The sequence below is a fragment of the Panthera leo genome, chromosome D4, assembly GCF_018350215.1.
Source record: "Panthera leo isolate Ple1 chromosome D4, P.leo_Ple1_pat1.1, whole genome shotgun sequence".
Taxonomy (NCBI): domain Eukaryota; kingdom Metazoa; phylum Chordata; class Mammalia; order Carnivora; family Felidae; genus Panthera; species Panthera leo.
In genome coordinates, this window is record NC_056691.1 from 42299573 (window position 1) to 42327482 (window position 27910).

The 27910-nt window shown below is 40.8% G+C and overlaps 1 protein-coding gene across 4 annotated transcripts in view; it reads left to right on the forward strand.

The window, feature by feature from the left end:
- Positions 1–27910, forward strand: part of SH3GL2 (SH3 domain containing GRB2 like 2, endophilin A1) — a 323593-nt gene that overhangs the window by 6003 nt on the left and 289680 nt on the right. For 3 of the 4 annotated variants that reach the window (XR_006196039.1, XR_006196040.1, XM_042913790.1), the window contains exon 1: positions 3134–3289. The exons of the other annotated variant lie outside the window; for it this stretch is intronic. Coding sequence is in view for 1 of the 3 variants with exons in the window: in XM_042913790.1 (XP_042769724.1) it covers positions 3245–3289 (45 nt within the window). In the remaining 2 variants the exon portion in view is untranslated. Of the gene's footprint in view, positions 1–3133; positions 3290–27910 lie in introns of those variants that run through there. 4 annotated transcript variants of the gene reach the window in all.

Consider the following 27910-nt stretch of genomic DNA (forward strand, 5'->3'; position numbering starts at 1 on the left):
AGAGGAAAGGGATCCAGGGCTGAAGGGCAGAAAGATGAGAGCTTCGGCTTATCCCCTGCCACCTTGGAACGAGGGGCCCTCTGAAAGGTGCCAGGGATGCAGCAGCTCTGTGCAAACTAGAGGTCCGGTATTTGCCAGAAGCTTTGGCATAATGTAGGGAGAAGTAGTGCATGAATGATGTGATGGAATTATTGCTGACCATGAATTTCCTGTCCAATTAGTGAGGTGCTGCTGTGTGGGGGTTTCATTTAATTGGACCTCTCCTGAGCCATCTAGGTTTATTTACCATTTTACATTGATTTGATCTCAGGGGAGGAGAGGGCAGCATGTTGAATTACAACAACCTTTTATGAAACAAAGTTCTTCCTCATTGACCTTTGATTCCCCTTTCCCTGCATTATGCCTCTGCATTTCTCTGTGAAGCCTGTGCTGCAGCTTCTTTGCAACCAAAGAGGGCACTCATGTTTGACATTTTCCAATGTCTGGTGCATTCATGCCTCTGCATTCAGGTCCCAGTAAATGTCTAAAAGGGCTTTCTGAATTACTGGTCTGGAAGCTCCTTGGGGTTCAAGATGCAGTTGGTATGTATCTTAGCATCTCACCCTACCATCCCCCCATACCTCCTACCCTGCTGCCTGCTAGAAGGGGGACCTCAACAAACCTCTTTGAAAGGTAACATCTCAAAAGTCTTTATACGTATGCACGGTGGCTTCGATAGAAATAGTGGATTTACATGAGACCCAGGGGATACTTGGCAGAATTGACCATGCTTCCAATTTCTGCCAAGGTAGTTCCTTTGAAATATAGGTGCTCAAAGTTGGTAGATGAAGAACCAGGGAAAGAGAGAGACTTGTTTTCATTTAATTTGTGTTTCCGGCAAGTGTTTGAAGTCCTGAGGAGATTCATCAGGTCCTCATTTCACACCTGTCATGGTTAAAGACCAGAGCTCATGGACCCCAGGTCCTTTGTTCTTTGGAGATTAGTTGCTCTCTCTCTCTTAACAGCTTCACTAAGGCCCATCCTTCTTTGCAAATGTTTTATGTTCAGATCTGGGAGCAGGCAGGTAAAATAAACCATAGAATATTTTTTGTTATACAAGTGATGAGAAATCATTTAAAAACTTGAGAGAAGAGAGAAAAAAGTTAATTCCTAGTCTCCCTACTCTAGCCCCCTGGTTTTCAAAGTGTGGCCACCAGAGCAGAGCATCACCTGGGAACTTGTTAGAAATGGGCCCCACTCTTGGGCCCCAACCAGAACTAGTGAATGGAAAACTGGGAATGTGGGAATTTTTTGCTTTAACAAGTCCTCTAGGGGATTCTGATGCATGCTAAAGTTTGAAAACTGCTCCACCAGCCCAACCATTATTAGCATTTTATGCATTCTTCTCATGAGTGCGTGCGTGTGTGTGTGTGCGCGCGCGTGTGCAGGCTTCACTAAACTGTTAGAGTACAAAAGCAGTCATTGTAACACTAGCCCCCAAAGCTCTCTTATCTAAAGCCCCACCTCCATTTGCAGTAAGTACAAACTATTGTGGAATTTCCTAATGTCAAGAATCTGGGAATCCCCATGGTGGGCCTTAGAGGTGTGAGTCATTGTGCTACATCATGGTGCCTCAGTCAAGTCTTGTTAAAGGTTGTCCTGAACTTTGGTGGATTAGTAGCCCCACCTATTTCTTGGCAGGACTGTTGTTTTTCCCTGTCTGATTCCTGAGACACAGATTGTCCCTTGCCCTGACATTCCATTACAATTTCCTAGAGATCACCAGAGCTTACTCTGTAGCCTCTTTAGCTGGTAAGAAATCTGCAGGTTACGAGGCCAGGGTATGTATGGTCAGTGTGTGGAGCCACCATTCCCTATGATCATGAGGTCTGGGGATTGAGTCTGCTCATTGCTTCAGTGAGACTGCAAAAAAGAGAATATACGTACCCAAACTTCAGTGAGGCTTTTTGTAGGAATGAAACAGGCAACTTAACTTCACACACCTTTGATGACAAAAAATAAAATACACATGGGCCAGGGAGTCTATGTTAGTAGGTAGCAGAGGTCATGGAGGCAACAAAAGAAATTCCTAGAACTCCTTTGCTGCCACGTATTTCCTTATTCATCCATTTACCTTGCTTTCTGTCGCTCTGCCTTCTCTTACAAATTTGGTCCCCATGTGGGGACAGTGTTCAAGTTCTTTTCTATGGGCTTCTCAGTCCAAGACAAATCAGGGTAAATGGCTAATCACCAGAAGACAGAAACCATGGTAGTGCTGCTGTGCTACAAATTAACCTAATTCCATCAGTATTTGGCTTTAGCCCAGCCATACATACTTTGTTATGTATGTAATATTTGCACAGTTTAGTATTATGCTTAAGTGAATACCAAATTCACATTTGGACTTTTCTGTCTATAATCACAGGATTAAAATGCTATTACTGGAGTAATAGTCCATTTCAATTCTATTTACCTGACCAGCTTTAAGGCTTTAAATGTTTTTTTTCTTCTCCTTCTTCAAGCGTTATCAGACCAAAAAAAAAGAAAAAAAGAAAAAAAGAAAAAAAAAAAAAGAAAAAGAAAAATCGTTTTGTTGGCTTTCCGCAACGTTTTGGAGGCTTAAGGGATATTGGAGTATTGAAACCAGGAACCAGGGCAGAGAAATGTGTTCTGTGACCAACCAAGCGGGCGCAAGGCAGAGAAGGAGCAATGACTTATTAATTACCCCAGATAGAACACCTCCTTTCCAGGAGGCAGAGAGGCTCAAAGGGCAGATGGGCCAGCTTCAGGCAGCGCCGCTGCGGCTACCTGGAAGCCCAGCAAGTCACCTGAGTCGCGCCCGTGCCTGGGCTGCCAAGCTGCAGCGACTGGTCCGCAGTGTGCGGGGCCACGAACCCCACTCCCGCGTTGGGAGAACGCCCACGGCCCTTTAAGCACGCAGCCGGCTCGCGGCTGCCCTGGAGCCGGATCTCCGCGGTAGGCGCACAGGTAGCGCGGGCCGCAGCACCTGCCCCGCCAGCCCCGCGCCCGGGGCGGGGCTTCCCGCTTTCCCTTTAAGAGGCCGCAGCACCCGCCCCTGACGTCAGGGTGTCTCTCCGCACGAGCCCGCGTCCCGCGCCGTTCCGCGCCCCCGCGCCCACAGCCCCGGCGGCGGCAAGACGAGCGGCCGCCTGGCGAGCGCGCCGCCCCGCTCGGCCCTCCGGTCCCGCTCCGCCGCCGTCTCTTTCCGCACCAGCACCGCAGCGCCCGCGCGTCCTCCCGCACCATGTCGGTGGCCGGGCTCAAGAAGCAATTCCACAAAGCCACTCAGGTAAGGCGCGTGACAGGTGCGCCCGGGGTGGTCCCGGACGGAGCCGCGAGGGGCGCGCTCGGCGCCTGCAGCCAGCGGGGAGCGCGGGGTCCCCGGCCTGTGCCCAGCCCGCCCCGGCCGCCCTCCGCATCGCCCGCCCAGCCCGCCGCGGCAGCGTCACGGGGCTGGGAGCCCGCCCTCCGTCCTCCACCCCCGGCTAGGTGCGGCGCTGCGGGCGCCCGCGAGTCCCCGGCGTCCCGCCTCGTCGCCCCGCGCGCCGCCCCCGCACCGCCCCGCGCCGGAGCGTCTGGGAGGGGACCGCGGCTGCACCGTCGCCCGGGTGTGCAGGTGCCCCAGCGGCGCGGCAGGAGATTATGTAAAGTCGTCTCTTACCCGGTGACCTTGCGGTGTTGGTGCCCCTAGCTGTCCCGGGAAGTGCTGGCACGAGCGGTGGCCCGCACCGGGGGTGACTGCGGTGATGTCCGCCGTCTGCGCTCCTCCACTGTGCTTTCTGAATCTCTCCTTCCATGTTGTCCCCAGGCGCCAGAGCAATAGGAGGATGAGGCTTCCTTCAGGGAAGCTCATGCATTAACTTTTCCCTGGAGAACTCGGTGGTGAAACTCCTTTGAGGCCGAGGCTTGACCAGCAGTTTGTGTCTTTAAACATTTCCCATGGGTTTTGTAGCCTTAACATAACCAAACCATCATATATGTCTAAGTATTATTTTCAGTGAAGCTTTTACATCTTGAATGTGCCTGTATTTCTCTGTGGGGTTAATAAGCTGTGATTACAACTTATTTAATTCAGGTTCTAATACTTTAAGTCTCCTTGGGCTCTGTTGAAGAATTTTACATAGGGAAAGATAGGTGAATACTTACAATGTGACCTATTTCTTATGTAATGAGGGTGGTTACTTTTTTTTTTTTTTTATCCTTCTGAAACAGTTCTAGCTTAAGGGATTTTTAGCTAAGGATTTTGTTGGTTTCTTCAAATGTTTCTCATAATTTAGCCTTAAATATTTTTTATAGATTAGCCTTGATTAATACTGAGCTTTCTCAATAATTTCTCAGAAGTAGTGAGTTTTTTCCTAGGCTACCACAGTAACAATCCTATTTTAAACCACATCCAAAAGAGGTGAGGGTTGTGCTTTACAGAATCTTGGTTAAGGTAGGGGGACAGATGCAGCACGACATTCCTCTCCTGTACGTCCACATGCTATGTCAATCACTATCCGCTTGCCTTTGTAAAATCAGTTTTTTTAATTTAAATTTTCTTAATGTTTGTTTATTTTATAGAGAGAGGGAGTCAGAGCAGGAGCGGGGGAGGGGCAGAGAGAGAGGGAGACACAGAATCCCAAGCAGGCTCCAGGCTCCGAGCTGTTAGCCCAGAGCCCAATGAGGGACTTGAACTCACAAACAGGGAGATCATGACCTGAGTTGCAGTGAGACACTTAACTGACTGAGCCACCCAGGCGCCCTGCCTTTTTAGAATCAGTTTTATCTGTCAGTTTGAAAATTGAGAAAACTAAGATGATTTCAGTACAAATACCCATTAATGTTATTGTTTTTGCTTTTCAAATTGGATCTTTCTGAGTCATCTCTGACAGAATGTAAATATATTTATTGGTGTAATATGGAGGGTTTCTAATAACTTCATACTTCAGGTTCCTTCAGGTTTACAGACCAGCACAGGTGCTACCATAAATTCTTAGGACTTCTTTGAAGTCACTAACCTTTTTAATTTCAGGTATTTGTTACTTCTGTAAAGCAGACCTCAGCACTGGATTTACCAACACCGCATCCCTTCTTCACTTTGATTCTGAGGACTTCTGCTGCAAATCTTGGAGCCTTAAAAGGCAATTAGGCTAAGGCTTGACTCCCACCTCTGCTGTTAGTGATCTTGAACAAGTTATTTAACATTTGAATGTGTCTTTGCTAAATGGGGTTAAGTATCCACTTCCTAGAATTGATGGGAGTGCAGATGAGTTTTTAGAACACACATAATAAGTGTTCAATAAATGCTGTTAACATTAAAGATAATTTCACCAGTGTAAGATTCTGTCCTTTGTATTAGTAATAATGACACTTGAGGAAACGATGGAAGCTAGACTTTTTGGTTTTGTTACCTTAACAAAAAAACGATCAGATTGCTTCATTTCAGCCAAATACTGAAGTTATATGTAACACGGAAGTTCAGAATAAAAAACTAGAATTGTATGATGTGAAAGACTTCTAGATTGTTGGAGGAGGTTTGCTTGTGACAAGAGTAATATTCATCACACCTGATTCAGATGCAGAGTCACTGAGTCATTTTTTTTTTTTTTTTTTTTTACTGAAAAGCCATTCATTTTAGAGGTGAGACAACACACGATATCTTATCCATAACTTAATGGAGCACAGTCCTAGCCCCTGGCAAAGGTTACTCTTCTTGTGTACGTGTGTATATTTGAAGGGTGTGTAAAGCCAGTGGTAGTGTTTGCGTGTGACAAAGATACTAGGGGAAATAGCCACGTCCTACTTTTTAAGCCATTTTTCCATACCCAGCTCCGTGAACCTGATCTTACCTACAAAGTAAGCTTTACACCTAGAATTATTGCCTTTCGAGAATAGATATGCTAGATTATATGGCCAATGTTGCCTTTTTTTTTTTTTTTTTTTTTTTAAATGTTTGCTTATTTTTGAGAGAGACAGAGTGTGAGTAGGAGAGGGGCAAGAGAGAGAGGGAGACACAGAATCCAAAGCAGGCTCCAGGTTCTGAGCTGTCAGCACAGAGCCCAGCGAGCCTGAACTGGGGCTACGACTCAGGAAGGGGATGATCAGGACTTGAGCTGAAGTTGGACACAGCTGACTGAGCCACCCAGGCACCCATGTGTGGCCAGTATTCTTAAGTGGAGGGCCCCTCTTCAGGCAAACGTTTCTCTTGTTTCTGTGAAATTGAGTTTTTTGCTTTTTCAGTGCAGGATATTTGTATTAATAAAGCAGTATGCCTTTAAAGTTTGCCCACTGATTTGAAATCTCTGAATAGAAGTGTCAAGACTGTTCTCTTGATTTAGAACTGATTATTTCTACCTTGTTGCCTACAGTTATTTTTAATATCTCTGATATTTGGAGGTGAAAAAATGCTTTTGCTAAAGACAATTTAATGAGTGGGAAAGACTTTCAGGTTGAGAATATATTAACAGCAAAAATTGATCATATTTTTACTTTAATATGCTTTATTACTTTATTGCTTGTAGATATAATTTATGATACAATTAGAAAAAATAAGGTACTCTTTGTTACTGTAAAATAGGGCAAATGAGCATGTATTCTACTTTTAGTGAGTTTTACTCATATTGAGATTTCATTTTAGCAAGATTAATGTCAATTTTTTTCACTTGTTGGTTTAAACTGGCAGCATATTAGGTAAAAATAGCTGTCTGCTTCCAGTTAACATGCTGTTATTATAAATTCTACACTTATTTTTTTTTTTTTTTACTTTATCAAGCATTTGTTGTGGATGTACCTTGCTTTGTAGAAACAGGTGTAAGTTTGTTACAGAGTAAAATTTATTAGGTCATTGTATTTGTTTTGGCATTTGTGCAGAACTAAGTATCAAACTGAGTGTCTTAAGCAACAGAAATTTATTGTCACACACTTCTGGAGTCTTGATGAAGGGGACAGTGAGGGCATACTCCTCTGAAGGCCTTAGGCAAGAGTCTGTTCAGGCCTCTTTCCCACATTCTAGTAGTTTGTTGGCAATCTTTGGCTTTTCTTGGTTTGTTTGCACATCACCCTGATTTCTGTCTTCATGTTAGCATGGTTTTTTCCTATCTGTGTCCAAATGTCCCCTTTCTCTAAGGACACCAGTCATATTGAATTGGAGACCCACCCTACAACAGTATGACCTCATTTTAGCTTAAGTAGTTACATCTGCAGTGACTATTTCTGAAATAAGGTCACATTCTGAGGTACTGGGGATTAGGATTTCAACATAAGTTTTTGGAGGGGGCACATAACCCATAACAGCTATTATTTGCGTGAAAGGATTCACCACATTGTTCTCCTAAATACTGCATTTGATTTAGCATTAAAAAGACAATTAAGTCTATAAATAACACCTTTATATTGCATTGAATGAGATATGCTTTCTTCTTTTCAATAAATTTGGTTAGGATATATACCTACTATAGACTACATCTTTTTTTTTAATGATAGAAACTAATATTTGGTTAGGCTGTATGTTATGATATAATCTGGTGCATGATTATTGTCCCACTCAGATTCATCAACTGGAAAATTTTAATTACACTGGTATTTTATGCCTTTCCGTTTAACTAATTTCTTCATGCTTTCATCATATTTAAAGTGCTGTATTTTATATAGATGTTTTGCTTGGGAGAATGTTGCATAAATCTGTTTATGCATTTATTGATTTGGTGAGACTTCAAACTTGTTAAGGTATTTAATGAAATATATAATTGGTTATAACTTTGAGTGAGGTTCTCAGTTCCTTAAATGCTTGCTTTAAAGCAGTAAAATCTCTGCTGCCTTCAAAATCTCGAGTATAACTTTTTTGTTCACATAGGGTTTCTATACATGCACTCTTTGTCAGGTTCTTACCTGGGGTCAATAAGAGGCTGGAAGGACTATATATTTTCTAAAATTATATGCCACATTTTATATGTGCATTTTTCTGAGGGAGAGGTTTTTAGCCTATCATAATCTTTTTCATTAGCTTTTTTTTTTTTTTTTTTTTTTTTTTTTTTTTTTTTAAAGTAGGCTTCATGCTCAGTGCAGAGCCCAACATGGGGCCCAACATGAGGGTTTGAACTCAAGACCCTGAGATCAAGTCCTGAGCTGAGATCAAGAGTTCCATGATTAACAGACCGAGCCACTCATCATCAGCTTCTTTTTTTTTTATCATCAGCTTTTTTTTTTTTTTATGTTTATTTTTGAGAGAGAGAGAGAGGAGGGGGGAAGGGCCATGAGGGTGGACAGAGGATCCGAAGTGGGCTCTGTGCTGACAGCAGAAAGCCCAATGCAGGGTGTGAACTCAGAACCATGAGATCATGACCTTAGATGAAGCTGATTGCTTAGCTGACTGAGCCGCTCAGGTGCCCCTTATCATCAGCTTCTTAGAGGAATTCCTAATCCCAATCCTGTTCCCTTCCCCCAAAGTAAAAATGCATTATAACAAATTGATCATGTCATCAGGAGAGAATGGGGTGGTTCTTACAATAACAATCACTTGCATCAATTTATTGGGCTTTAGAATATCTGCTCAAAATGAAACTATCTCTAAACTACTTGTAGGGGCAATCAAATATAAAAAGCCTTTCCAAAGGTGTCAGAATTGAATGAGATAATGTCTGTGAGAGTGCTACGCTTGCATAATAAGATAACTTGAACCATGCAAAAAATAAAAAAAAACAAAAAACAGTAGGTTGTCAATGAGCCCTGCCTTACTGATACACTTGGCAAATGGACCTGTGGAGGAGTTTGAAATGAAAGTGGCTGCTGAAAATAATTTCCCTTGAGACTGAGATTCTCTTTGATCAAGTTTTTTGTTGTTGTTGACACAGTGACATTTTTTTGCAAGGTTTTTCCCTTGCAGTGATTCTTTAATGTTTTAAATTGAGTTTATATGAACTTTGGTTTCTATTTGGAAAATTTTGAAGTATGTATCTCCCAAATTAACTATAAATACCCTTGAAAATGCATCAAGACTTGGTGGGGGGAAATGGTGAGTGTTTTGAGGAGAAATGTCATTGCGGGAGAGAGAGAGAGACTTAGTATTGGGGCATGATGCCGGTAGCGGGGAGGGCTTCAGCTTGCAGAGCAGAGTTCATTCTGCCAAGCCCCTTGTGCTGCTCAGATTCCCAGGCCTTCATGCAACCCTAGGGCTTTCATTAGAGTGGGCAGCTTGAGGAAGTGAGAGAGGAGGACTAGAATCATTCAAATAAGGAGAATTGGGGGAGGCAGAGTTTAAGAACAGCTCTAGGGTTTAAAGTGGTGTGGCTTTCCTTCACAAGTTAAGGCCAGATGGGCAGGATTCTATCTAGAGGGTAAGAAATCAGAGGATTTTCTTGACTTCTCTTTTTTTCCCCTTTCTGTTCATTTGATCATTTATACCTTTGTTATGTTCTGTGTGATGATGATGAGTTGAGTGTGGCACCAAGAGGGGACCCAGGAGAGGCTCAGGAAAACAAAGTTTATTAAACTCACAGGTTTGAGGGAGACAGAGACAATGCACACTCAAGGGGCCACATATGAGCAGGGCCAGGGGAGTGGGCTCAGCCAAACAGGTGGTAGCCAAGAGAGAGTACAAAGACCAGTGGGTAAGGGTCTTTATTAGGGTCAGGGTGGAGAACACAAGAAAAGGCAGAGGGTATTTCCTTGGTGCATTTAAATTTACTAGGTCATAGTCAGGGGCAGCCTGAGAAATGTAGTTGTCTTGGGGACCACCTTATCACAGTGGTGCATTTGGTTACCTGGGTGGGTTGCTCGAGCTCGTTGTATGTGAGGACGTTAAGGCGGCAGGAAACAAAATTTTACAATACAACTTTTCTCAGTTTTTTTTTTTTTTTGGTTTAGATTTTCTTTATTGCCCTGATCCTTTTGGAGTCCAGATGTTTAAAAGTGATTTATGTGGTCTATAATAGATAATAAAGATTGAGAGCTACAGCTATACCTATTGTAATGTCATGATTGTAAGACCCTGTAAATGTTTTTGTAGAAGATCGATAAAATATTTTCAAATGCCACTAAATCAACTGAGTCTGATGCTTTGTGAAATAAATTTACTGTTTATGAAGATTTTACATTTAATGCAACTTCTGAATATGATGTTCTAGTTGGTTTGCTCTCACTCCCCTCTGCCCAGCCCCAGGTCAGATTCTATATGGTACGGATGACTGTGGAAAAGCTTCCTATAATTTGTGAGAACCAGCAAGCTCCTCGGAGGCTTGCTTAGATGCTCGGGTCTCTGAAGGACCACTAGGCAGGATTTTGTGGCCTCTTCTGAATAATGATAAATATAATTCAAAATAAAATATATCAAATATATTGATATATCAATAAAAAATATCAAAATAATAAAAATGAAGATAAAAATAAGATATAGAAGTGTCTTTGTTATAATTCAAACTGAACTTTCCCCATAGATCTTAATTGGAGCAGTTCCATAGTGCTAAGAAATATCTCAGTATCAAAGTACAATGCTTGTTAGGCACACGTGACTAGTCTGCCTATGCTTTTTCATGTTCAGGAAATACTGTCCTCAGTGACCACTCCCATTTGGAGAAAGAAAGAATGGGAGCCATGGCAATTATTGTCCATACAATGATACCACATTCTGGGTAAGCTTTGTGAGGTCCCAACCCCTACAGAGAGGAAGTTCTATGGTTTTACCCTGGTTCTGCAATCAGGGAAGAATTATTTTGTTCTTTCTGCTGTTTGGCCAAAATCTAAAGAGGGTGACAGGGAGCGTGGCCTCTTCGGGAGCTGTATAGCTTCTTTCGTTGGCTTCCTGTTTATTTAATATTTGTTTATTTTTTTGCTTTGTTTTTTGTTTTTACAGTTAGAGGCTTTTTTTTTCCTTTAAAAAAGTTTGAAAGAGAGTGTGCATGTGCACATGTGAGTAGGGGGAGGGGAGAGGGAGAATCCCAAGCAGGCTCACGACTGTCTGCGCAGAGCACCACGTGGGACTTGATCCTACAAACCATGAGATCATGGCCTGAGCTGAAATCAAGAGTCCCATGATTAACCATTGGACTGAGCTACCGAGGCACCCTTGCAGTTAGTGGCTTTTAACTATTCATGGCTCATGGCTGATTTGGGCAACAAAATTCCTTCAGAAACTTAGGAGATTTCCCATTTGCTAGTTACTGAAGTGGAATCTTTTTGGATTCCATTGATCCAATGGATGTTTTTTATACCTAATTTTCAACCAGTAGGTTTGGTTGTGTTCACCTGAACTTTGTAAGAGAGCCTCATGCTTTGATTTAACCAAGAAGTCTTAATCGATGTTTACTGCTCATAGCTCTTTTCATTCTTACTTCCCATCATTTGCCTCAGGGATCCAGGATGACTGGGGGTTCTTACATCTTTAACACATGGTTTTCAAGATTGCCAAAGGGAAGAGTATGTTGGAACAGGCATGGTAGATTTCTGTGGGCCAGGCCTGGAAGAAGAATGTGGTAGGCATGATGCTAAGGCTCTAAGTGACCCTCCTTCTCATATTGCCCCCTCTTCTTTGAGTGTGAGTCAACCTGTCACTATGAAAAGTTGTTCCTCCTGAAATTCCTACTCTATATGGGAAAGGGGAGATTGTATGTTTGGGGTTAATCTAATCATACAAACCCATTTAAAAGCAGAGCATTTTCTCTGGTTGGTAGTGAAAGGGGAAGTCAGAAAGATTGGAAGCATGAGAAGGACTGGACTTGTTGCTGTTATAGATGGAGGGGCCATGTGAGAGGGAATGTACTCAGCTCTAGGAGTAGAGAGCAGTTTTTAGATGGTATCCAGCAAGGAAACAGGGACATCAGACCCACAGTTTTAAAGAGCAGGACTTTGCCAACAACCTGAATGGAAGGGAATTCTTCCCCAGAGTCTGCAGATAGGAGCCTGGTCTAGCTGTCATCTTGATTTTGACCTTGTGAGACTCTGAGTGGAGAACCCAGTGTAGCTGGCCCAGACTTTCAGCCTGTAGAACTGTGAGCTAATAAATGGATATAGTTTTTAAGTTGCTAAGTTTATGATCATTTGTTAAGCAACAACAGAAAGTTCATAGAAAAAATAGTCACTTCTTTTTATGTTCAGTTGGCTGGAACTTATAACATAGCCAAACTGTGGAATACCTAAGTGCAAAGGAAGAAGGGGGGAGGCTGGAAAGTGTAGTCAAGCAGTGTACCCAGAGTATAGGAGTGGTGGTAAAAAGCTAAAAGTCTTTGCTGTCTGTTGTGCCTATAATACATTCATTTATATGTGTGCTTCTGAGTGTGTGTGTGTATGTAAATATATACATACATACAATTTGTTGAATCAACTTTTCTTATAAGTCTCAATGTTCTCTATATATTTTTAAATACATTTTATATTTTACAGATGTTTCCCCCTATAATGTTTAGGTTTTTTGACATTTAGGTATTTTTTCCTAGTGAAACACACGTTTCCTTTTGTGGTTCCTGATCAGTTGTAAAAGGTGAGGCTGTTAACTACTTTCTGAGGAATCTTAGCTTGGTAGGCTGCTAGTACCGTGACCGCTTCATTGACCTTGGAATGGAGAGACTGTAGAACATTGAGGAGCCTTTTGAATTCTAAGTCTCTATCAAAGCATCAGGGATTTTTACTAGTGAGAGCAAAGTGGTTGACTGTTCCCCCTGCATCTGTTCCTGTGTTTGTGGAAGGCCTGTGCCAACACAGACACACTGAAATGCGCTTATTTAGTGTGGGCACATCAAACAGCTCCATGGTAATTTGAAGTTGTTCATTAAGTTACTGAGGACTTGAGGTGCACGTGGCACATTTTGTGTTGTTTGTTTGTGTTATGTTAGTTTCATGCTCTTTGACATGATTTGCAGATCCATAGCCCTGAATGATTTTCTAATTGCAGCTGGTGGACAGTGCCAGACATTTGTTGGGAAGGATGAGGTCCGACACCTGAGATGTCCTATACGGGTGTGGTGTCAGTTGGGCAGCTTGGCTGAGGAGAGAATAGTCAGGCATGGTCCATGTCAGAGAGCTGAAGTAACTGGATGGTGAAGCATCCAGTTGGAATTGATTACAGAGCAGGTACAGCTTTCACCCTAGTGTTCAGTAAGCATTCAGTAAGCATTTACTGCTTACTGAAGTGACCCTGGTGTGCTTCTTTAGGTTGAGTGAATGTTGCATATGGTGTCTTGCTGGACATATTTATATTATTTATTAAATTGTGTAAGTGGCTACAAACCCAAACCCTTTGCTGGTTGTGGCTATCCTCCATCATGTTGTAGACTGACTAATGGAAGTACTTTCTGGAAATGTTCCTCGTTAATACCATCATCAAGATTTTACTCATGGAAGGTGATAATCCTATTATCTATAGATTAGGTTCTGCTTCTTATGTTCAACCTTGCACCTCAGTTGTGTCTCTTTTCCCCTTTAAATTAAGTTTAACAAATAATTGTTTGCCATTAAGCCCTTTCCTGTTCATGTCATCTACTACTCTCTATGCATCTTTGGTTCCTTTGAAACTCACAAATCCAAAATTTCCATTTTTCACTTTTTTTAGTCATTACCTTCACCATAAACCCAGTCCATATTTTTCAGAGAGATACTTGCAGTGCTTATCATTTATATCTTCTCTAAATTTCTTCATGTAGATGTGGAAACCTCCTTTTTCCTAGCTCCAACAGAAGCTGGGGAAGCTTGTCCTTATTTGTAAAATTTAAATGATCACAAAATACTCGAACAATGTGGATGTATTTCATTTCTTTACAAGCTCTTTGAGCTTTCTGTATCTCAGATGTACACATTTAAAGACTTTTGACTCCTTTTTACCATAAACCTTAAATGAAGGATGTATCTTAACCAGAAAGCTTATCATACAATCTCTCCATGAGTGCATTTGTCTGAATTTGATGATTGTGACTCGACTTTTTTGAGGCAATGAGTTTTGCTGATATCGCGTGATATGTGTTGGTTTGCCTTTTATAACATCTAAATTCTTGGTGTCTGATGTCATTGTGTCTGCTAGTTGCCATGAAAGAGTAAAGTGAATTTAGGCAGTCAACTTCAGTAGGCTCCATATGGTTATGGTGGAGTAATTTGTCCCCCAGATTTGTTACTGAGTTTTATCCTCATGAGCTTTTAGGCATCTGTGTCATCTCTACGTTACTGACTCAACTTTAAAAATGAATCATTGTGTTACTTTCATAAATAAAAGTATAAGAATTATCATACAGAAATGTTTACTCTTGCTGGAGTAAATCTGTGAGCTTGAAGTTTATTCTGCTTTTGTTAAAAAAGGAGATTAACCTATAAGGTAAGCAGCACATATCCTAACAATAGTACACTGGGATGTTGTCCCTTACTAAATCAGAACGATTGAAAGAAGAATAAAGTCAATGTTCTCCTCATCGAGGGAATCAGTGTTATTAAGGTCACAAGTCTGTACCAACTGTATTCAAACATGCTCCCTCCCACAATTTGACCATTATATAAATGGCTGGCCATTTTTGGCATATCAAGGAATTTTCTGCCCATGACCGGGTATTTAATTATGTATCATAAAAGGGAAGGTCATTTGCTTAGGGCAGCACGGAGTCATGTGTTCTGTGTATAATGTTCAGAAGGGAGGCAGAGGTGTACTTTGAGAGAAGTTCTTGAAATCATTTTAGAAAATGGTGAAAGGCCATGCATCATTAAGCTATGTAGAACATGGTTGTCAGGATCCCAGGCTTAGAGGCTCAGAAATTTCAGATCTCTGTATAGTTTTCCCATTCTGAGGACCGGTAAGACCTCAACCAAGTCACTAGTCCCAGCAATTGCTAAGTTCTGCAGAGGCGGTAATATGGTCTTGGGCATGAGTTTAGGTTCTGATATTTTATTGCTGGTCTTGTTCTCCTCTGATTCATTATCTAAGTGTAGCTCGAGTGATCTTTCTAAAGAACAAATCTAATGTTGCTCCTCTGCTTAAAATTCTTCAGTGGCTCCTTTTGGCTCCTGGCATAGAGCCCTTATAAGGCCCATTAAGGATTTGGAGTGTGATCTGGCCCCTGTTTACCAATCCAGTCTCATTGTTCACAGCTCTTTCTGTGTGTGCTTAGCTTTTACAGCTTTATTCCACACAAACTTACTTGCCTTTGAGCCTTTGAACCATACTGATTCTTTGTAGAAATCTCCCTTCCCTTTTTTCCACTTTATGCTTGACTAATCACTACTCTTGAAGGTCTCAGCTTGATATTTTCTCAGAGAGATTTATCTTTGCCTCATTTGGTGTGGGTTAAATGCCCTTCCATGTGCAATGAATATTGCCCATTACACTTCTTTTAAGTGTAGCACTTGGCCCATTGCACTGCAGGCTCCTATTGTTTCTTTGTTGGTATCCCCCAGGTGGAAATAAAGAAGGGGACCTTGTATTTTCTGTCCTTCATTGTGTCCCCAATGCCTGTCTCATAGTGAGCATTCAACTGATACTTGTTTTCTATGTATCCGTATTTATATATATTTAAAAGGAGTTATCTTATGTATATATTTTGAATCTGTTTATTTCTGCTTAAAAATAATGTATTTTCTTAAGATTTATTTATTATTCATTCTGAGAGAGAGAGAGAGAGAGAGCGCGCGCGCGCGCGCGCACACACACACACACACACACACACACACGAGGGAGAGGGGCAGAGAGAGAGAAGGAAACACAGAATCTGAAGCAGGCTCCAGGCTCTGAGCTGTCAGCACAGAGCTTAATGTGGGGCTTGAACCCACCAACCATGAGATCATGCATGACCTGAACTGAAGTCAGATACTTAACCAACTGAGCCACCAAGGTGCCCCTGCATCACATATTTTTAAGAGTTAATTTAAAAGTTAAATTAAAACATGACCTCATAGAGTGCCTGAGTGGCTCAGTCAGTTAAGCGTCCAACTTTGGCTCAGGTCATGATCTCACGGTTTGTGAGTTTGAGTCCCATGTCACCCTCTGTGCTGACAGCTCAGAGCCTGGAGCCTGCTTTGGATTCTGTGTCTCCCTCTCTCTCTGCCCCTTCCCTGCTTATGCTCTCTCTCTCCCCAAAATAAATGAACATAAAAAAAATTAAAAAAACAAACATGACCTCATAAAATTGTAGGTTTAAAATAAACTTTTCTAACTGCAAACATGGCTAACATGGCTAGGTACTATTTTAACTCATTAACTACTTACATATAACAGCCCTAGAGGTTGCTACATTATTAGACCTATTTTATAGATGAAGAAACTGAAGCTCAGGGAGGTTAAGTTGACCAAGGTCATGAAACTTCAGTGGCAGAGCCAGGATTTAATCCAGGCTAGCTGGTTTCAGAACCAGTAAATGCCAAGTTATTCTTAACTATGAGTCCTATTCCAGTCTTAAATGTCAAACTAAGAAATATCTAAAAGCTATGATTAAGCAGTGAGATAAAGATGAACACCTTAGTAGAAAAAATAGAAAAAAATACGGAGGGGCATCTGGGTGGCTCAGTCGGTTAAGCGTCTGACTTCAGCTCAGGTCACGATCTCATGGTTCATGGGTTCGAGCCTTGTGTTGGGCTCTGTGCTGACAGCTTGCTCAGAGCCTGGAGCCTGCTTTGGATTCTGTGTCCTTCTCTGTCTGCCCGTCCCCCACTCATACTGTCTCTCTCTGCCTCTCAAAAATAAATAAATGTAAAAAAAAAAAACAACAAAGAATATGGAAAGGCAATGTATGAAATAATTACAAGTGACCAGGATACACATACAAAAATCATGGAAATCAAATAGCAACTTATGACATTTTTCATTGTTTATATTGGCATAGATTAAAAGGATAACTTTCTGAGTTAGCCAGGGTGTAAGAATGTGTGTTCTCATTTGCTGGTGGGAGTGTAAACTGTTGTAACACTTTAGGTGATCAGTAGGTCTCTTCTTTGTAATTCTGTTTTCAGGAATCTATCCACAAAATAAATGTATAAGCTTGCAAAACTTGGTGCACAGTTGTTCAGTTTGGTAGTTACTGTAGTGAAAAATTGGAAGCAATGTAAATGTCAAGTAATAGGAGATGGGGATGTAAATCTTGGTATGTCTATATTACGGAGTATCTATAGCCATTTTATCCATGAGACCGTATTTATTGGTGTAGGGAAATGTTCATGATTACTGCTAAATGAAAGAAGCAGGCCACAAAACACAGTTGTAATAGGCCTAATATTGGAAAAGAAGAACTATAATAGTAGCTAAAATAAGCTGAGAACTTACATGCCAGGTAATATTGCTATAAGATTTGTTTCCACATTTCCTTCATGTTTTTAAGTTATATTTATCACTAAATTTTCTTTATATTCTATCATCTTGTTCTTATCTTCACTTCCTCGGGTTAAATGGGACATAGGAAAAAGAAGAAACTTTTTTTTAATTAAAAAATTTTTAAATGTTTTATTTATTTTTGAGACAGAGAGAGAGCATGAGCAGGGGAGGGGCAGAGAGAGAGGGGGACAGAGAATCCGAAGCAGGCTCCATGTTGACAGCAGAGAGCCTGATGAGGGGCTTGAATTCACAAACTGAGATCATGACCTGAGCCAAAGTTGGACACTTAACCAACTGAGCCATCCAGGCGCCCCAGAAAAAGAAGAATCTTTAAGACATCAGTAAGATTGGGAGTAAACCCGGTTTCCAGCCAAGTTCTAGAGCTATAAGCCAATGTGTTTGTTTGCTCCATTAGACATTTAGCTTAAGAGTATTTGAATGCCTGTCTCGCTCTCCATAGAGCCCTGAATTAAATTGTGCTGCCCGGGTTTCTTCTGAACGCATGGCTGCTTTTCCTATATCTCTAAGAAGTATAGGAACCTTGTAAGTAAGAATATTGCTAATGACTTTTGCTAGCATTTCTTTTAAATAAAGATTTATTTTCCCCCAGAGCCCTAGTCTTATCCTTAGGAAAGAGTGTGCCATGGCTTTGACTGTGTTTTGCATAGAGGAAGGAGGACAGCTAGGACATGTGTAGTGTAGAAGAATATTTCGGCAAGATGTTCTAAGTAATATGGTGCAAGATGTTCAGTCTCATCCTCCAGCCCTTATACTAGGAATCTCCTGTCAGTTTTTAGCTTCTCAGCAAAAGACCTGTAGACAATGCCATCTCAGCAAAGAAGAATGAGGTGATACAGAGACACAATAAGAGGATAGGAGATATTCTAAGTGATACTCTTTGAACTTGGATGCAGAATTCTGTTAATAGTCTCTGCTGGGCTTTTTTTGAGGACAGAAAATGTGACGTTTAGGAAGACATGAATGGAAAAGTATTACCTCCTTCTTTCCACCCCAAAGTAGAACAGAATGGAAGGACCATGACCATGAAACAGTCTCAGTAATGAGATGGGCAGGTGACTTTGAGCTTCCTCCCAGAGAGGACATATCTGGCAAGATCAACAGGAGCACCGAGGGTGGCTGCTGGTTGGGCACAAGTGTGCCTTTATGGATGGTTTGGCTTTCTCTGGGGCCTGGCACTCTTTAATGGCTTCAATGAAAAGCGCTTCAAGCACTGAGACAAATAGGCTGTGAAGTCATTTCTGGAGTAAAGCTTGTTTTTCCAGTCTCTGCAAAATCTCTTCAAATTTCTGGAGGCAACATTAACTTGTAAGTTGAGAAACAGAGTTGAAGACTGTCTCAAGAAATTTGTCTTCTGGCCTAGTGATCTGATGGAAGTGTGTACTAAACCAATGCTTTTATTTTCTTCAAAACTTTTGGTTTTGGTCCTCTTAATTGTTCATAGATTTCAACATTAATAAAAAAACACTATATAATAACGATTTTTGAGTTAAGATGGATGTAATATAATGGAACTTGATTATCTATACATTCTGCACTGTGTTCTTTGGTGCCCCCCCCCCCCCCCCCCAGTGTTCATTTATTTAGAGGAGGAGGGGCAGAAAGGAAAGGAGACAGAATCCTAAGCAGGCTTCTCACTGTCATCACAGACCTGATGTGGGGCTCAATCCTACGAACCCATGAGATCAGGACCTGAGCTGAAATCAGGAGTGGGATGCTCAACCATCTGAGCCACGCAGGCACTCCATAGCAGCTTCTCTTAAAAGTGGAAGAGTTTTGCAGGACACTTGTCTCATAATTGGGCATTACTGGTGGAAGGTGAGGTGTGAGTCTGATTTGTAAGTTTTTAAATGCAGGTTATTAAAATATGCTTTAATAAGCTACTTAATAAATTGTTTATGCAAGATAGATTCTTATTTGTATCAGTGCATAGTCTCCTCTGGTTCCTAAGTAGACTGTTGGAACCATAAAGTCCTGATTTTTAGAACATCTATGGGCTGGAAAAGGGTGTGTACCTATTTCTGTAGATTAAATGACTTCACTTTTGCTTACATCATAATTTTGAAGATGCTCAACCATTGCCTCCTCCTTCATTTATTCGTGATTCTGACCCCAGCCTAGCATCTCTGAAAGTCCTTGAAAACCACTGAAGTGTTTCCCAAAGCTAGTAATACATCTCACTGGGTTCCCACCACTTGAGATTCTGAATTAGATTTGAGAAGGCCCACACACATTATGAAACAAAACAAAACCAATAAAAAACCCCAAACAACTCCTCAGCTTTAGGAACTGCTATCTGAAGAGTCTTCTATTAAATAGTAGAACATGGGGGAGAGATTCATACCAAGACCATGTAAGTTGGAGAAATACTGGATCAAAGTAAGCATGTTTCTGCACTGCAGGATTTTCCAGAGGCTACCATAAAATGTTCAGAATTCTTGCAGCAGGGTATGGTTATGTAGTTTCCCAAACTTAATTGATTAATACATCCTCCTGCCTAGCGGCCCCCACCCCATGACTTTTCTTTTTCCCTCTTCATCCATCTTAAAAAAAAAACTTAAAAAAAGATTTGTTACAAATTACTTGTACATCAGATAAATGTTTTCCTTTAAAAGTTCTTAAAGTTTGATTTTGATATGTGTTTCTCTAAGTGGAGGCATCACTTCTATTTTGAAAGAAGTGTTAAGGTCTTTTCAATAATTTCTCCTGTCAAACTCTTTAAAAAATTAACTATAGTACATTGTTAATATATTAATGTTGAGGTAATATAATAATATATTAATATTGTATTAATGTTGTATATTACGTCCCCATGACCTATTTGTTTTATAACTGGGGAGTTTGTACCTTTTGACTCCCTTTACCTGTTTTGCCCACCTCCCACCTCTGACAACTACCAGTCTGTTCTGTTTATCTGTGGGCTTGGTTTTTTGGTTTTGTTTTAGATTCCACATATAAGTGAATAATATGGTATTTGTCTTTCTCTGACTTACTTCATTTAGGGTAATGCTCTCAGAATCTGTCCATGTTGTTGCAAATGGCAAAATTTTATTCTTTTTTATGGCTGAATAATATTGTGTGTGTGTATGCTACATTTTCTTTATCCATTTGTGGACACTTAGGTTATTTCCATACCTTGACTGTATTAAATAATGGTGCAGTGAACATAGGGGTGCATATACCTTTTCGAGTTAGAGTTTTCGTGTTTTGTTTTGTTTTTTGTATGACTACCCAGAAGTAGAATTACGGAATTATATGGTAGTTTTACTTTTTTGAGGAAACTCCATACTGTTTTCAACAGTGGCTGTACCAGTGTGCATTCCCACCAACAGAGCATGAGGGTTACTTTTTCTCCACAGCCTTGCCAGCATTTATCTTGTCTTGTTTGATAATAGCCATTTTAACAATTGAGAGGTGATATCTCATTATGGTTTTAGTTTGCAGTTCCCTCATAATGTTGAACATCTTTTCATGTATCTGTTGGCCATCTGTATGTCTTCTTTGGAAAAATAATGATTTGACTCTTTAAGTAGTAACTACTTATATAATTGCTTCACTAAATTCATCTCAAACTGGAAACTCACTAACTTTTCCCTCTTTGTTGATGAATGTGGAGTGACACCTTAGCATTTTATAGTATGTATGTGCTTATTTTTAGTGCCTTAACTTCTCTCTAGGGAGAAGGCATATTGATGCTGAACAACTTAACGTGGGAAAATGGAGGCTGAGTAACTTGAGTGAAGTTTCTGCAGAAATGATGGAACTACGGGCTCTTTGTGCCTAAGCTACTTCTAGAAGTGCCAGACACGCTCATGACAGCTGTGAGGGACAAGAAGGGGGAGAAGCAGTGCAAAAGCATAGTAGGGGTGTTAGACCGCATTCCCCAACTGCTGCAAGTAGCAACTGCTATGGATGGCCTGCCCCTGCCTAAAAAGCCATTTACAAATACAGAACCTCATTGCCACCTCACACTAGAAAGAACTGTAAGATATGCAATAGCATGTTGTTCAGGAACGTTATGAGGATTGAGGAGTAACTATTTATTCAGAGGTTATTTTTTGGTAATCTTGTGGAGAAAAAAGCTTTACAATATATTATTTGTTTACTTATTTTTTAAGAATTTTTTTTGAAGTTTGTTTATTTTGAGAGAGAGTAAGTGTAAGCAGGGGGAAGGCAGAGAGAGAGGGAGAGAGAGAATCAGAAGCAGGCTCCTTGCACTGTCAGCGTGGAGCCCTGGGGGGGGGGGGGCTCAGTCTCACAAACCGTGAGATCATGACCTGAGCTGAAAGCTGAAATCAAGAGTCTGCAGCTTAACTGACTGAGCCACTCAGGTGCCCCTACTTATTTATTTTTTAAAGAGTAATTAACAGTGATGCTATTGAGTTACAAATAGGTCAATGCAAAGGCCTTTAGCCATTGTGCCTTGTGGTTTTGATATGTCCCGTGGATGAGTGAGATTGCTCAGAACTGGGCCTCCTCTGTGGGGAGTAGACTTTATTCCAGTTTACACTTTCATTTTTGATTTTGTAGGTTCCCTGATGATAGTGACTTCTTCTGTACTGTACAGTCTCACATTTTATATTGAGGTTATTAGTCGTGTAGAATTTTCTGAGGCCAAATCTATCCTCCTGAAATGTTGGCACTTGTCATGTCCATTCTTGAAATGCTGTGGGAGTTGCTCAGTCAGTCTCTGGCTCACCACCGCCACCACCCATCTTAGTCCAACCTCTGACCATCTGTGTCTCCCAGCAATCCCTCCTGCCTCCATTCAGATCACATTTTAGCCAGAGTGATCTTTTCAGAACCTGAATATGCCCTTGCTGCTTCTGTGTATTGGGACTTTTCAGTGGCTTTTAGTTGCAAAGACCAAGGTCCGAGATAGAGAGCTGCAAGGGCCTACCTGATCTGGCCCTTGCCTCTCCACCCTGGTGTAGTGCCAGCTTTCCCCTCACACTGTGCTCTGGTCATCCATCTGTCTTACAAACAGTAGGCATTACATCAGTTACCTGCCCGGCTCTGTGCTAAGTTCTGAGAGTATAGAGGTGAAGAAAATCCTCATTCCCTGCCCTCATAGAACTGGCAGTGTAGTGCAGGAGGTAGACCAATAATCATGCAAATATGTAATTAGACACTGTCACCAGTGCAACAAAGAAATAATGGGGTCATGTCTGACACTGTGCTGTGGAGACAGACCATATCCTCTTCAGCATATAGAAAGGTTAAGTGTTGTTTATTAGGTACAACCTGGGAAGTTCTTACCAGCAGAGATCATTCCAGATGTGAGAAAAGTACTGTTATTTGCACATTAAAAAGAGCATTTGATGGCTTTTCAGACACTTGCATGTTTTATTTCAGAGAGGATAGTCTTGAAGATAAAGAACTCCTTCTTGTGTTTTACTGAAGCTAGGATCTTGGAACATCTGCTGGAATAGTTTCTGTTGAACGAAAAGATTGTGTGATAGGATTATCATCTTTTTTTTCTTTTATCAAAGACCATATCTCTGGCCTTTTCAAAGTGGGTGGTCATGGAGTGTCTCTCTGAGGATGTGAATTTAAACTGAAAAGTTGAAAGAACAAACTGACGTTTTATGACGTTGTCAGCTCAGGGCACAGCATGCAGGAGCCTGCTCATCAGAGGCAGACGTGGGGTTCTGCGCTCAGCCCCGTGTGGCCAGATGGAATGCCCACCCTCCTGGTGCCCTGGGGCTAGTTCACTCCTGCTCCTCCTTTATTTTTTATTTTTTTAATTTCTTTTTAACGTTTATTTATTTTTGAGACAGAGAGACAGAGCATAAATGGGGGAGGGTCAGAGAGAGGGCGACACAGAATCTGAAACAGGCTCCAGGCTCTGAGCTGTCAGCACAGAGCCCGACGCGGGGCTCGAACTCACGGACCGTGAGATCATGACCTGAGCCGAAGTCGGCCGCCCAACCGACTGAGCCACCCAGGCGCCCCACTCCTGCTCTTCCTTTAGCCTTTAATTCACATGTTGCTTTTCGGAAGCCCCTACTCTGATCTGCTAGATTGGATGAGGTTCCCCTTAATCTATTTTCTGTGGTTTGTTTTTGTGCATTAATTTTGTGGCCACTTGATTAAATGTCTCTCTCCTTCACTGGTCTTTAAATTCCTGAAGGCAAGGATCAACTTTCTCATTGCTGACTTTTGGGGATGATGATAAGGATAAGTAAGATGTATATAGCGTGTAGCATTAGCTTAACCCCATAAAAATCCTGTGGTGTAGGTACTGTTACACCCATTTTACTGACTAGGAAGCTAAGACACTGAGAGGGTAAGTGCCTTATCCAAAGTTATGCAGCCATTACTTAAGGGTGGAGGCAGAATTTGACAGCACTCCATCCTTAGAATGCTGAAATAGATTTTAAATACGTCCCTTAGTAATTCACTTATTCAGCCAATAGAATAGAAGATCTAATAAATAATACAGGCATGTGGTAATTTGGTATATGATTAAAGGCAACATTTCAATCAGTGGAAAAAAGACGGGATTCTTCAGTAAAGGATGGATAGTTATCCATTTTTAAAATAAAATGAAACAATCCTTTTATCACACTTTATACCCAAATAAATTTTAGATGGTTGGAAACGGATAAAGGTGAAAGAATGTAAAGTAGTAAGAGGAAAATCTGGGTTCTCTTGAGGTGGAAAAACCCTTCTGAACATGATAGATAAGGCACACAGACTGCAGAATAAAGTGGGTGATTTTTGCTACATAAAAGTGAAGAACTGAGTAGCAAAAGCATTCTAAATATGATTGAAATGACTAATGGGATTATGATGGGCAGTGCACAACTGAAAAATAAGAGACAAAATCCAGCTTTGGCAATGTGTGGTGCCAGGGATTATTCTCATGTCCTGCAGATTCTTCCTTGCTGGAAGCCAGTTAAGCAATGTGTGTCAAGATAAAGATTCACTTTGATTAAGGCACTTGTAATTTATCGCAAGTAGGAAAATTGGAGACCTGTGTAAAGACATATGTTCAAAATTCATCACTGTGTTAATGGTGGTGAAATACTGGTGCAATTGTGGAATGGAGTTCTATGTGGCTATTACCAAGGATGGAATCTACATCTGTTCACATGGACCCCTTGCCTTGATCTCCTTGGGGGGGGGTGTGTAGCATGGACCTGTATGTGAAATTGTGGACATGACCTGTTTCTGAACATGAGGCTGGATGAGGTTTGGAACAAGATTCACAATGTTATTTATTATCTCTAGATGTGGGTTTTTGAAAGCTTTCTTTTTCTTAAAGTTTTTAGATGTTATTTCTTTAAAAAAAATACAGACAGTGAGCATATATTTTTTGACAATAAGAAAACTACTCAGGATATGAGAATAGATATCTAAGACTGTATCTTTTTATTTCTTTATTTTTCTGATTTGAACAGTCTTCTAGCTTATGAAAAAAACGTGAGACATTGTCTTATCCCTTTTTAAGTTTTTAAATTCTTGTAACACTTATTTTTGGCTCCTGTAAATGCTATTCCCATATTTGGCCTTCCTAGCCACTGTTTTAGAGATGTTTGAAATATTCAGGGTACTGAACAGAAGGTCAAACACAAAGAAGGAAATGGGGTTCAGAAACATTTTCATTAAAGTTGCATGAATACTGGAGTTTATTCTACAGCACAAAGCCTTCCTGGATGAACTGGATCAATGTTTAATAGAAACACAGCCTTTTAAGCATCACTGTTCCTAAAGTCTTCTGTTTTTAATTAAATGTCCTATGTTCTTTAGCCTTACAAGACAGAGTAAGTAAAAGGAGGGGAAAAAACAAAACAAAACATCCATGTCAAACATAGGAGTGTAACATTGAAGGGAGAATTTCAAATAAATCACCTATTCGTTCCCTTTCCCTCCCTCCCTCCCCCCACCCCTGTCTCCTGAGAGAGAATATTAAACAGCACAGCTGGTTCAGATTCTGATCTTTTCTCAGTCACATCTTCAGAGAAGAGTTTAATAAAGCATTAATTATGTAGCAACCCTATACATACTGTAGACAGGGATAATCTGGCTGCATAATTTTGCTAATGATATATCTATAGAATGCTATTTCTATCCTGTTGTAAGGTATCCATTTTTAGTTACCAGGGGTATGCTGGTTTTGCAATGACAAGCAGCATTTGATATTCAGCACTCTAGCTGGTTCAATGAGTACGTACCACTATTTTGGATTTTGTGGAGAATGGACTTTAAAGATAGGTTTTATGATATTCCCCAATGTGGGGACACACTGGAGATTTAAAAAATTCTGTTTACCCATTGTCCTAGGTGAGGGATTATTGGAAGGCAGAGCAGAGGGAAGAAAGAAAGGGATACATTGTCTATGCAGTTGAAAAATGCCATGTAAATTTAGGGGTCAGGGTTTGTGATACGGAGATTTTAGTACATTGTTGGAGTGGCAATAGATATTTCTATATTTTTCTGTGTTTTTTCTATAACTTTTTTTCTGCACATTTTTATTTTTCATTAGCTCTGCGATAACCATTATGGTTTTTTTCCCCCATTGATCAAGGTTTCCCTCAGCATCTTAAATCACTGTATACACGTTCCACCCAAGCTTTTCCTTCAATGCCATGTGCATGTTGTTTCTCCAGCTTCAGCAGATAGCACAGGCCCTGTTGGGATTGGGGGTGGGTGTGCCTGTCATGCACAGGTTTGTTTCCTTTTGTTGTAAGCTCATGTGATATCACATTATTTAATCGGAGTCAATCTATTGCCAAAGGACATTGAGAAAAATGGGTGAGAGGTAGAAAAACACAGGGTTTAATGTTCAGAGGATATTTTTAGACTTAGAAACAGCTTACTGCTTTTTATGAAATGGTCAGGTACAATTAATGGTTCACGTTTCCCTCTTTGGTGGTTTTCTTTAAAGGATGAAATGCTGGTTTAACTGTGTGTGTGTGTGTGTGTGTGTGTGTGTGTGTGTGTGTGTGTGTGTTTGGTTCTCTAGGTTTGTTGAAGTACGGTTATTTTGTCTAATGGCTATATGAATAGTATTTCCTTTTACCCCTTGTAAAATATCTTTTTTAGTTGTTATATAAATCAAATCTCCATTCCACATAAGCTTCAGAAAAAGTGAAGTTATATATTAAACCATGACAGTAATTAAAAAATATTTTAATTGTTAGAGATAGAGGAAGCCAGTGGGTGTTTAATTGACATTGTTAATTTTCCAGTCTTCTTGAATGCTTGAGCGAGAACCAGAAGTAATTTTTTTAGATCATTTTGAGTGGTACAGTTCATTCATCAGATGACTTGAGTCCTCCTTTCAAGAATTGGGGTTTGGTCATTTGGGGAGAGAGTCTCACTGCAGAGAATTAATTGTAGTGCATTTGATTCTGCTGAATAGTTACAAGTAATTCTGGTTCTAGTAATTACAAAAGAGAGATAGTTAAGCTTGGGAATCATGAATTGTTAGTTTGGGGCTGGAGATATTGCAGATCATTTCAGGTAAGGGAAGCTGAGACCACACCATTTTAAGTGCATTGCAGAAAGCAGTGGTTTAATTTGATGAAGTTAATGGGTTGATGAAACCCAGTTATTCCTTTTAAGACTTTTCCCCCAACTTTTGAAAACCAACTTGGCATTCTTTACATAAAGTGTTAAAAAAATGAAGAGCTCTTTTATTGGATGGTATCACTTAAAAGAGGAAGGGACTGGACAATAATCAGACATCCTTGGCATTCTCCTCTGGACACAAGGCAGGATGCTCTTAGCACCTCAGCACCCTTCATGAGGACCTCCTGGTCCTCTCCAGGCTTGCAAGAGACCAGAAACGATCTTAATTCATAGGACCATGACTTGGAATGGTGCTTTGTGCTCCATTTTCCCATTTTTTATTTTAAAGTTGCTTGCTGTAACTTTTGAATTTGTTCTCAGTGCACTATTGAAAGAAACTGTCCATCTTACCTCTCTTCTGCCTTGAGGCTTGGCTTTTTATATACTACTTAAGCCCACGAGGTCCTTTAGAAACATTCCTGTATCTCTATGGTCCTGTCTCCTCCAAGATGTTGCATTATATGCAGGGACAGTTCTTTGCTTTAGCTTATTTACCTCAGAAACCCAGCCAGTGGCATGTCAGTTTGATTGCATTTTTTTTGAATTATATCTATTTTATTTACTTTTTATTATTTATTTATTTATTTTTACTTTTTATTTTTGAGAGAGAGAGTGCATGTGTGTGTGTGGGGGGGGGGGAGGGGGAAGGGTAAAGAGGGAGAGAGAGAGAATCTTAAACGGGCTCCACACCCAGTGCAGAGCCCAACATGGGCTCCATGTCGTGACCCTGAGATCATGACCTGAGCCAAAATCAAGATTTGGACACTTAACCAACTGAGCCACCCAGGCACCCCAGTTTGACTGCTATTATCTGAACTCATTTGTTTTACTTAGGGAGTCAGTGGTAGGTCGTTGTTGAAGTCAGTTGATTTTATGGCTAGATTATGATTAAACATCGAAAACTATCTTTGATTTGGTACATTTTAGCCCAAACATTATTGTATGACTTTAGTTCTCTCTTTCCAAGTGTCATCTGCTCTAGAGGTATGAGCTGCCTTATCTCTTTCACCCTTGCCTCTAGGAGATTGTCAAGGTGGATCTTGACTTTCAGGTGAGTCTTGACCC